Raw genomic sequence first — 11,327 nt, forward strand, 5'->3', positions numbered from 1 at the left:
GTAAAACATTTTAAGCAGTAGAATTGTTGGCAAAAAAAATTAAAAAATAATTCGGAGTGCAAACGATTAATTCTCCATACTTCTCAATACTAACTCTGCTCTTGGTCGCGTATGCTTATTTTTCTTCGAAGCTCGATAAACATTTCTTACCTCCATCAATTACACACTTGCAACAAAAAATGCCCACCTTTTAACTTTTCAAAGATGGAAATTTCGTTATGCATTCGTTACGATCAGACGATTTATGATGACCATTTCGCTTCTAACTTCTTCCAGCCGCTACAATGGATATGACGTGCTCTCATAAATCCCATTCGACGTAGCTATCGAACGTGCCGTCTCTAAACTCCTAAATCTTTACCTTTTGCGTACAGTAATTTTCTAATTTCAAAATTCGATGATTGACCAGAAAATTATGATGTGAATTGCGCAGGTGAAGACTGGCAAACAAGAACCACCAGAGATTCTAGAGCCGCTGCAATCATACGTGGTGAGGGAAGGTGAAACTGTGGTACTGTCGACTCAAATCGTCGGCAACCCGCCTCCTAAAGTCACTTGGCAGAAGAATGGTAAACCAGTGAAGGGTTTGACGCCGAAACAAGACGGCCACGTGAACACGCTCACGCTGATTCAACCACAAGTGTCAGACACAGGAGAGTATTCTGTGGTGGCTACCAACGATCTTGGCACCGCCGAAACGAAGGCCACGTTGACAGTCGAAAGTAAGAGTGCTGTAAAACGTGATCACGTATTAACATTCTGACAGAAACGCTTTTCACGCATTGGCTTTTCGTGTAATACCATCAATGAAATTAATTCATACGTTGAAAGAGAAACGATTACACATTAACGCTATATTTATTTATAAAACAATTTTGTATTATAAAAAATGCCACATAATACGGAAAATTTAATGCAGCAAAATGCTTCGCTAAATCATTTTTCAGTAAACTTGAAGCCTTCGCTGACCATTAGCTTCCAACAGCACATGTACGAACACTACGCCGTAACGACGGGTAGGATATGCTTCCGCTTGCACTCATTTATCGCATACTTCCATCGAATAATAATTAATAACGACGCGGTTTGAGCGGATCAAGATAATGATAATTGTTGGTGCATATTTATAGAAATACCAAGCGGAGCACCGGAGCCACCACTGTTCACGGAAAGGTTCCAAGAGCTTACTGTGCCAGAGAAAGGCACCTTTAAATTGGTGGCGAAGGTCACTGGAAACCCTGTGCCAGAAGTCACGTGGCTAAGGTACTGTTACTTAAATAATTGCTCTTTTATTTCGCATCGTTGTATATTCAAATACGACTTTATAATAGTTGAAATTGTTATTTTAACCCATTGACTAAAAGTTGGCGTCTAAAGACGCTTAGAAAACTTACACTTGCAACACTGTAGGTCTGCCATTGTCAAAGGGTTGAATTCGTCGAAACACTGTTTGATTTCTTAAAATTTTTAATCCATCGTTATTGAAACGACGACTGATACTGTCTTTACAGAAACAACAAGCCTCTAGAGAAATCACCTAACATAACAGAGACCTACGATGGCGAAAACATCGTGTTGGAGATTAGAAACGCGGATTCGGAAGTGGATACGGGCGATTACAAATGTATCGCCAGCAACCCCGTCGGAAAAACGTCGCACGGCGCCAGAGTGACGGTGGACGTCGACAAAGTAACGTTCACGAAGACGCTGCCGAAAGAGGTCGTGATCGACGAATACAGGACCTTGGAATTGACCTGCGAGACATCTCACACAGTTTCCACGAAATGGTGGTGCAACGATGAAGAGATCAGCGGCATGGACCATCGGGAGATCGTTCAGGAGGGACACGTGCACAAGTTGATAATCAAGAAAGTAAGCCCCACAGACGAGGGGACTTACAAGTGCACCGTGAAGAATCAATCGACGTCGAGTAAAGTTACAGTGAGAGGTAAGATTTATCGTTCGTTAAGACTATGTCTGACTAATTATGGGACATTTGTGAGACTGCTACGAATTTTCATTCATCCTTTCTTACTTTTATATATTACTTACGATTTTCTTACGCCATTAATCTTGTAATTAAAATATTTCGTTGCGGTCTGTTTCTATAACGTATAGTTAAGAGTTGACAAAAGTATAAATAAAACACTGATAAAACTATGATTGAAAATCAAAATTACAGCCACCAAGCCAGAGTTTGTAAAGAAGTTGCAAGACTTTGAGGTGAAGGAACGCGACGTAGCCATTTTGGAGGTTGAAATCACGTCTCAGACTGCGGATGTTAAATGGTTCAAAGATGGCGAACCTTTGAGACCAACTAAAGAGAAATTGGAATTCGTAAAAGAAGGCACTGTCAGAAAGTTGGTCATCAGGAACACGTCCGTTCATGATGAAGGGGAATACACTTGCAGCCTCCTGGATGACACGTGCACGGCTGAAGTCACCGTCATTGGTGAGTTTTGTATTGCTTCTAAAATAACATTGGACCTTCAACAAATTGTAATTTCTTTCTATTACGTAATTACAAAATAATTATAAAATAAGAGGCGTTTGATTTACGAAGTAATTAGAATGCGTATCCTCTTGGGATGAAAACTATCGCGAACTGCTCTCGAAATTTAATTTTACTAATGTATGAGATGAAAAATTATACTTCTGCATCAGTAAATTTGAAGACAATGCATGATAATAATAGATTCATGCGTAAAAGTTTAAAAATATTTATAACAATAAAGAAGGAAACACTTTACGTCTCTATTCTGAAAAAACAGTTCGAAACATTAAACTGTCCCTTAATTTTAAAGAGTATTTCATCAATATGATATATAGAATATTTAACACAAAATATCAGAAACGACGATGAAATAAATTTATTACCGTCTATGGTTGGTTTCGAATAAAGTCTCTTAGATTTTTAAACATTATTATTCACCAACTTGCTTGAAAATTATTTCAGAATTACCACCAGAAATCATTACGAAGATGCAAGATGTGACGATAGCAAGAGGCGAAAGAGCAACATTCGAGATAGAGTTAACAAAAGGTGACGCCTTGGTACGATGGTTCAAAGACGGCCAAGAGATACAATTCTCCGAGCACATCCGACTCTCGATCGACGGCAAAAGGCAGAAGCTGAAGATCTACGACACGGAACCGGAAGACGCGGGCGTTTACTCTTGCGAAGTTGGTAAACAGAAATCATCGGCTAAATTGACTGTCGAAGAGCCCGCCGTGGAGTTCATCACCAAATTACCGGATGTCACTGTTGTACCACTGGGTTCTGATGCCGTTTTCGTCGTTGAAATATCGCGCGACCTTCCAATCACATGGTTAAGGTAAAAAAAGAAAAAATAAAGCAGAAAATAGAATATAAAAATATGCGATTTATTGCTTGAAATAAAATAAAATTTCTCTTTGGGAAAAGGTAGAATATAATCTGATAATGTTACAGAGAAACGGAAGTTCTCAAGCAGTCGTCGAAGTACACCATGATCGACGAGAAAACCGTGAAGAAACTGATCGTAAAGAACTGCACCACCGAAGATATTTCGGAATACACAGCTACTGTGGCGAACGTGAGAACAACGTCAAAATTAAGAGTCGAAGGTAGATAATCAAATATTTAAACTATTAACCTTTGAATTTTTTCCAAAACTTTGAAATTATGAATTTTGATGTTCGAAAAAATAATACTAAAATCTGCCTTATTTTATCAAAAAATAAATTTGTTACTAAATACCTAAAATATGTACAGTACACACGATTATTATAAGATAATAATATAATATAATAATATAATAATAATATAACAATAATATAATAATATCAGTAGATAATGATATCAATAGTATTTTAAGTAAAATACAGTACACATAATTATTATAAGAATTATTTTACATTTTTTATATTTATAATGGATATCAATAATATATGTTTAAAGGTTAAATCGAACCTTTTTAATTGTAAGTAATCGAAATTGCCGATTAATATGGTTTTCACAAATTTTTAGTCGCCCAAAAGGCACCACTGATCAGCCCAGACACCCCGAAGAAGTACAGGGTAAAGAAAGGCGAGGATGTCGAAATCACCGTGAAATATACAGCAACACCAGCACCAAGCGACGAATGGACGGTGAACGGCCACGTACTTGCAAAATCGAAAAATATCGTACCATCGATCGACGAAGAATCCGCTACATTAACTATCAAGAAGATTCAAGAACAAGACGTCGGCGAGTACACTCTAAAACTGTTGAACAGCGTTGGAGAGACTAGCATAGATATTAACGTGGTCATCATTCGTAAGTACTTCTCTAATTTCTCTTTCTTTTTTTTTTTTAAGAAACTGTATTTTTATACACCGTGTGCTTTCGTGTATGCGTGCAGAGGTGCCAACTGCACCCGGAGCACCGGAACCATTGGAAGTAACCGACGTTAGCGTAACGCTTCACTGGAAAACACCGGACTCAGATGGAAACTCACCTATCACCGAGTACATTTTGGAGCACCAAGAAAAGACTGAGACTACGTGAGTGTATTAATCGTCATAATTAAAGTAGGAAAACGGTAACATGTTTAAGTACAATTTCTAAATAATCCTTGAATTTGTTTCTTAACCCTTCGCACTCGAGACTTTAAAAAAAGACTTATATTGTTGATTGAAAATCACCTCTCGAATAACAATTGTTTTCTATTTGAAGATGGACCAAGGTTACGGAGACGATAACAGAAACGACTCATACAGTGACGAACTTAACCACGAACAAGGAGTACACCTTCCGAGTAACAGCTGTGAACGAAGCAGGACCAGGAGAAACATCACCAACATCCCCGTATATAAAAATATCAAAGCCATCGGTACCGGAACCACCAGTCGTTTTGGAACCTCTGAAGAGTGCCGTTGTCGGCCTTAGAGAGACTGTTACGTTATCGTGCCTCATTGGAGGAATACCAGCGCCTGAAATCAACTGGTATGAATATTTCGTAGACTACCATTAATTTTATTTAATTTCCAATCCAATCTTCCTTAATGTCTCGATCTGGAAACGCAAATGGCCACGTCAAGTATGAACTAAACTTTTTTGATAATGAAACTTGGCATGATTTGTACAGAATCTTCTATTTTCTCCTTGTTTATGGCAACGTGTATAAGATGTGCTGTTCTATTTCGTAAATGTAACTTGTATTTAACGTAAAAAAATCGACTTTTTGCCAGGCTGAAAAATGGTGAACCGTTCGAAGACAGCAGCATCACGTACGAGAACCGCGTGGCAAAGTACACCATCACGGAAACGACGGAAACGTCGTCGGGAACCTACACGGTGAAGGCGAGGAACAACGTAGGAACGGCGGAAACAACGTGCGAGATAAAAGTGCAAGAGGCACCGAAAATTACATACGACGAGACACTGGCAAGCCAGAATCTTCCTGTGAACAGCCAATGGAGGATCGAGATTCGAACGAGCGGCTTCCCGAAACCGGAAGTGACCTGGACGAAGAACAACAAGAAGATAGTCGAGAAGCGCGTGTCCATAGAAATGGAAGAAAAGACTTCTACCATCTCGATTTCTTCACTTGTCAGAGAAGACACTGCTACTTATACAGTGAGGGCAGCGAATCAAGCTGGCAGTGCATCCGTTGATCTGCATCTTCGAGTCATGGGTAAGTTTCGCGTTGAAGTACGCTTTTATTTTTTAATTATCGCTATAAGCTTTTGAACGTAGTGCAACGATATTTATTGAATAAACTTCGTTACCATTTTAGATTGCACTTATCGTGCTCCAAATATAACAGGATACATTTTAGAAAAATTGTTGTTCTTTTAATTCTCAGAAAAGCTAAATTAATGAGATAAATGTTAGATAATTACAACGAAGGGCTTCAAAAGGGGCTTTCAAATTTAATATTTTCTTGCAAACATGTGCTTCGCTAAATGAAACAATCAGAATTCTAGGTATTGCGATTATTACAGTGCGTATTAGACACACGTCTCATGTTAAAACAACTGATACTACTATCAGCACAGTATTGAAAATATTGACTTACTTTTTCATGATATGTAGAACAATTTTCATAGTAATGTGACTGGTTAAATAACTGGTGTCCAATTTATGTATACTTTGAATAAGATAGCAAATCGTTTGAAACTTGACTAGAACAAATATTACACGATATCACTATCAACCTCTGCAATGCCACTAATTCCTAGCGCGCAATAAAAAAAAGGTAGAATATTTCTTTTTGCGTTATATGAAAATTGCGCTCTTAAAGCATCAAGCTATGAAATAACATTTTATAAATACAAACAGAACAATAATATATTTATTATTCGCATATTTGAAATAAAAAGTGTTCACGAACGTAACGTACGTGTATGGATAATACTGAAACTGTATAAATTAATTAACTTGTCCCAAATTTCTGTTACGTATTTTATGAAAATCATTTATTTATTAATTAGATTAACAATAAAAGATATATATATTAATAAACTATTACAACAACATAAATAATATAATTTGCTATGACTGTGTTACCAGCATTCCAATGGTTTCATTTCTCTTATCGATAGTTTCTTAGCTTCGAGTGTTTTGCTGAATAAGCCCCAATGTTTTCCAAACATCGTTTCATGTTGATTCTCTCGAATCTTTTAGATAAGCCTGGTAAGCCACAAGGGCCGGTTATCTTCAAGGAAATCAGACAAGATAGAGTGACGATTGAGTGGCGGCCGCCAGCGGACGACGGCGGAATCGAGCTCGAAAAGTACACGGTTGAGAAATGGGAGCCAGGCAAAGCCTGGACAAAGGTAGTCGACATCGACAAGGAAGTGGAGAGCTTCTGCGTGCATAAGCTGCAGCAGAATGCCGAGTACAAGTTCCGAATCATTGCAAGAAACGTCGTGGGAGCGTCGGAACCGTTGGAATCGGAAATAGTCAGAATGAGAACTTCCTTCGGTACGTCCGATCGATTATTCCATATCGATCCTACCGATTTCAATGCTAAAAATGCTGCAGAATTATTAGATTCTCGTAATCGATTCAATTATTATAATTAACACAATTGCAGAACCACCGGGAGCACCGAGAGGACCGCTGGAAGTGTCGGGAATGACGAAGACGTCGTTCACGATAAAATGGCAGCCTCCAGAGAACGATGGAGGTACACCAATCACGGAATATATCGTTGAGATGAAGGAGGAATCGAAGAAGAACTGGCAAAAGGTCGGCAAATGCTTCCTGCTCGTTTGACTGTGTTTCAAAGAAAATTCCAATACGATTGCATCGTGCTTAACGATATTTTATTTGCAGATCGGCAGCACGAAACACGAGACCACGCACTTCATCGTGTCGGATTTGAAAACGGACGTGCCGTACAACTTCAGGATAACAGCTAAGAACAGCGTCGGCACTGGACCGCCATACGTAGCTGAAGAACCAATTTCGGCAGGCAGACGAATCAGTAAGCAAATCGATCGATTTGTATTAGAAATCACGTTGCTGATCGCTTAAGCTTAATCGCATTAAAAGGAATTTTGCAATCGAGTAAACTAGAAATATGTACTTAATAGCAGCGTTTCTGCTATGCTTTTAAATAACTGAAAAGATATAGTATAAATTTTATTGTGGTCAATAGTAATTCAATTAAAAGAAGCTTTTGTATGCAGATAGAGTCAATCAGTTGTAGCATCTAAATTCACTTGTTAACTGTCTGCATTGTACAACATATTTTATTTTTTATTCAACAAATAGTCCACCAGCAAATTTTTAATTACTTCGCATTCGCACTCTAACTGATTTATCGCTTATTTGTTGCTTCCGCTACCGCTTAGAAATAACAAAGCTTACCGAGAGTACCATGTACGCTCTGCTGGGTATATTCCCGCCAACCAAAGTAATAATCAGCAAAAGTAAGTAACAACGAGGCCTATTTTTTGCTTGGAAGTGATCGATAAACATTATTTGACTTTTTCAATACACACGTAACGCGTATAAATAATTTACAGCACCACCATCGAGTCCACAACACGTACAAGTAACAAACGTCACCAGCAAGAGCGTGACCCTAAATTGGTCACCACCAGCCAGCAATGGCGGCACAGACCTCACAGGTAAATAACGAAAAGAGATAATAATTCTCTCCTCTTCGTCAAATTGTGTGTCGCAAACAGCGCGCAAGAATATCTGATGGAATACATTTTCGTTTTAATAGGATACGTAATCGAGAAGAGGCCACTGATTGGAAAAGGAGCGAGATGGACGAAAGTTGTTACCTTGGAACCCACTACACTTCAATATTGCATAGAGAATCTGAAAGAAAGCGAGTTCATCTTCAGGATCTTCGCGGAGAACAACGTAGGACTCAGTTTACCTGCGAACTCAGAGCCTGTAACCTTAATGACTCACGCTCGTAAGTAACATTGTCCAACTTCGTTTACGATAATTTTTATCCTTTTGTTTCTTCAAGAAACTTTCTGATTTCGAGACACGCGTACGGATGTTGCTATTGTGGTCCACAGTAGTGGCCATTAAAATTGCACCACAGTTTGTTGAATATGTAAATATTAAATTATTTTCACCTAATCTTTATGTTTCTTTTTATACAAATCAAGTCTAATATAATTGATAGCATAGACAATTATCGCTCGTCTGATTATTGAATCAGAAACATAGATATTTTTGGCTATTTTAGCGTAATTAAAATCAAACTCGACTTATTTCCGCAGATCCACCATCACCGCCAACCGCACCATTGGAAATTAGGCAGATCGCAGCGCACACAGTCGTAATTTCGTGGGGCAGACCAGAATCCGATGGCGGCGCGCCATTGGAAGGTTACAAAATTGCCATCAGGGACGCGAAGAAGACCATGTGGATGGAAGTAGGCAGAGTAAACGCTGACATGCAGAAGCTGAATATCAGGGATCTGCAGGAGAACCACATGTATTTGTTCAGGATCTTCGCCAGGAACGAGGTCGGCCTCAGCGATCCTTTGGAGTCAGACGAACCGGTCAAAATCATACCAGTTTCCGGTACGCCATACTTATCTCGTAAATCTTATGATTTTAAAAAATTTGGAAAAACTTCAGTAACTCGAGTCTCTGAAATTTGTACCGTGGACTTTCTAATTCGTGAATTCTAAAATCTCCATAGCTTTACACCCCTTGAACATTGATTTCACGTTTTATTTTCCAGAATTAGGTGTGGTGGAACCCATTGCGGAAGCCACCGACAAGGGTGAAACCGCGTCGGTCAGCTTCAGCACGGAAAACACGAGTTCTTGGCTACGCGAGCACAATATGGACGCGGATATTCACTCGTACGCGAGGGCAAGACTTCTCAGACAAGACGAATACTTCTTCCGCATTTGGCATTACGCTAAGAAACTCTTCAAATAAGCATTTCTACGATTAGAACAGCGCGAGATAACGGAGAACGAATTTCTGTTCGTTATCGAGGACCAGAAAAAGTAAACGTGCCACTAGAAAAAAAAAGGGAAAGAAACAAGAGACAACTTTTTGATTCTACTTTCGTGGTTTCACGCGTTTTCAACCAAATTTTCGGCAATACTTTATTTTTACAGCGTTTCTAATTTCTTATTCGTTTATACAGATGATTACTTTTTTCTTCCACGAACTCTTTTTGTTGTACGATTAGGGGATGGTCCCCGATAAAATATCTTCGATGTTTGATCTCTCACGCGAATACCGCCATACGTGAAGTAACGAGAAATTATTAACACTATCGAATCGTTCCTCCATTAGAAGCATACGTGTAGAGACTAGATTTAATTTAAGGATCGATACTGGATGGGTGTAGAATCTAGTCAGCGTAGAGTAAAACATTTTTTTTCTTTTTTTTTCTCTTAACGGACCAAGACTTCCTTAAGCATACTTCGGATACGATCGGAGAGAAACGGAAGAGATATCTTCCTGTACTTCCGGTTAACGAAACAATGACTGTGGTTTGATAATCGTGTTGCTGAAAATTCGAATCGAACTGTGAAATTTCTTCGTGGAGAATTATGAAGGGACCTTATCGGTAATCTTTACGATAATTCTTTCATTTTTCCTAATCTACGCATTTTAAGTGGAACGATTACGTTAATTGCTGTCGTAAAGATTCAGTGTAACGTTTCTTCGTTTCGGACGTTGAATCATAATGTTGAGAGAAACTTCGATCGGTGATTAGCTTCTTATCGAATTGACTGAATCGAATTTTCAGTAACCCGACTACATCGTATTTAAATATCCTGTACTTTGAAACGAAAAACTAACTCCCTCGAGCTATTCCTTTCGGTATATGCAAAGAACGCAGTTATCGAACCATCGATAATAATATTCTAAAGTCCCGAGACTCAGATCGTCGGAGAATGTGATAAACGATCGAGATCGATCGAGTACCTTGTGTAAAGAAGCGATTTAGAAATGTTTGTAAAGGATAATTGAATTCCTTCGCCCACCCTAGCCACCCACCCCTAACCTTGTCCACCTGAGGATAAAGGAAAAACCACCCAAGCTCCCTTTTTATTTATATGTATAAATGTGCGAACGGAAATGCGACGTTCACTTACTCACCCGAGTTTGCGAGGATTACTTTTAGTATTTATTCGTAATATTATATTATTATATTTAATTGTTACTCGTTACCATTGCCGTTATATAATTATAATAATAATTGTTCATAATGAGCCGGTGTCGGTTACCGGCGTTCATTCGACTGGTCATTTAAGAGACTAGAAACGAAACGAAGTAGACGCCACCCGTTGTTGGTGTTGCGAGACGTAAAAAAATATAGGTGCAAGAACAACAGCAACATTCACCAACAACGCGTCGCGTGGCTTCGCGTTATTATATACTGTAAGACATTTTTGCGAATTACATTGTTGCGAATAATACAACGATGTTTTTATGAGAGACACTTTATACTCCTTCCTTGTTCTATGTTATATCCTGTTTCAAATTGGTGGTAGGTATATTGCTTTTATCTCTAGCTCTTAATACACACGTGTATCTCTAATCTACAAAATCAGGACTTATAAATTTCTTGTTGTGACTAAAAAGGAGAGCTAAGTAGAAGAGTATATTTATTTAAACGATGAATTCGTTTAGAACTCTAAACCAAATATTGTACAATCGTATGTAAAAAAATTACGTACTGTTAATGAAAAACGCTTAACTTCGATAATCGTCCGATACATTGCTTGTATTTTCTTATTTGTCCGCATTGAATCACTTTAAAATTATAATTCTTAACTTACTGTTGCATTAGAGTAACTCATTTAAAATATATATACGTGTAAAAATAATTTACAAGGGACGATTAAGTTAAA

The 11,327-nt window shown here is 38.3% G+C and overlaps 1 protein-coding gene across 28 annotated transcripts in view; it reads left to right on the forward strand.

Moving 5' to 3' along the window:
- LOC143428084 (titin-like) overlaps positions 1–10,895 on the forward strand; it is a 108,355-nt gene extending 97,460 nt beyond the window's left edge. For 25 of the 28 annotated variants that reach the window (XM_076902730.1, XM_076902717.1, XM_076902711.1 and 22 more), the window contains 19 exons: positions 434–722; positions 948–1,016; positions 1,131–1,263; positions 1,512–1,948; positions 2,183–2,452; positions 2,957–3,335; positions 3,452–3,606; positions 4,010–4,300; positions 4,386–4,527; positions 4,700–4,969; positions 5,215–5,660; positions 6,653–6,952; positions 7,065–7,219; positions 7,307–7,457; positions 7,828–7,905; positions 8,002–8,106; positions 8,208–8,405; positions 8,722–9,027; positions 9,191–10,895. In XM_076902730.1, the coding sequence (XP_076758845.1) occupies positions 434–722; positions 948–1,016; positions 1,131–1,263; positions 1,512–1,948; positions 2,183–2,452; positions 2,957–3,335; positions 3,452–3,606; positions 4,010–4,300; positions 4,386–4,527; positions 4,700–4,969; positions 5,215–5,660; positions 6,653–6,952; positions 7,065–7,219; positions 7,307–7,457; positions 7,828–7,905; positions 8,002–8,106; positions 8,208–8,405; positions 8,722–9,027; positions 9,191–9,393 (4,377 nt within the window). In that variant the 3' untranslated portion in view covers positions 9,394–10,895. The remainder of the gene's footprint in view (positions 1–433; positions 723–947; positions 1,017–1,130; positions 1,264–1,511; positions 1,949–2,182; positions 2,453–2,956; positions 3,336–3,451; positions 3,607–4,009; positions 4,301–4,385; positions 4,528–4,699; positions 4,970–5,214; positions 5,661–6,652; positions 6,953–7,064; positions 7,220–7,306; positions 7,458–7,827; positions 7,906–8,001; positions 8,107–8,207; positions 8,406–8,721; positions 9,028–9,190) is intronic. The other 3 variants (XM_076902706.1, XM_076902705.1, XM_076902707.1) reach the window with 3 other exon arrangements.
- Positions 10,896–11,327: the final 432 nt, after the last annotated feature.

The sequence above is a fragment of the Xylocopa sonorina genome, chromosome 10 (assembly GCF_050948175.1).
Source record: "Xylocopa sonorina isolate GNS202 chromosome 10, iyXylSono1_principal, whole genome shotgun sequence".
NCBI lineage: Eukaryota > Metazoa > Arthropoda > Insecta > Hymenoptera > Apidae > Xylocopa > Xylocopa sonorina.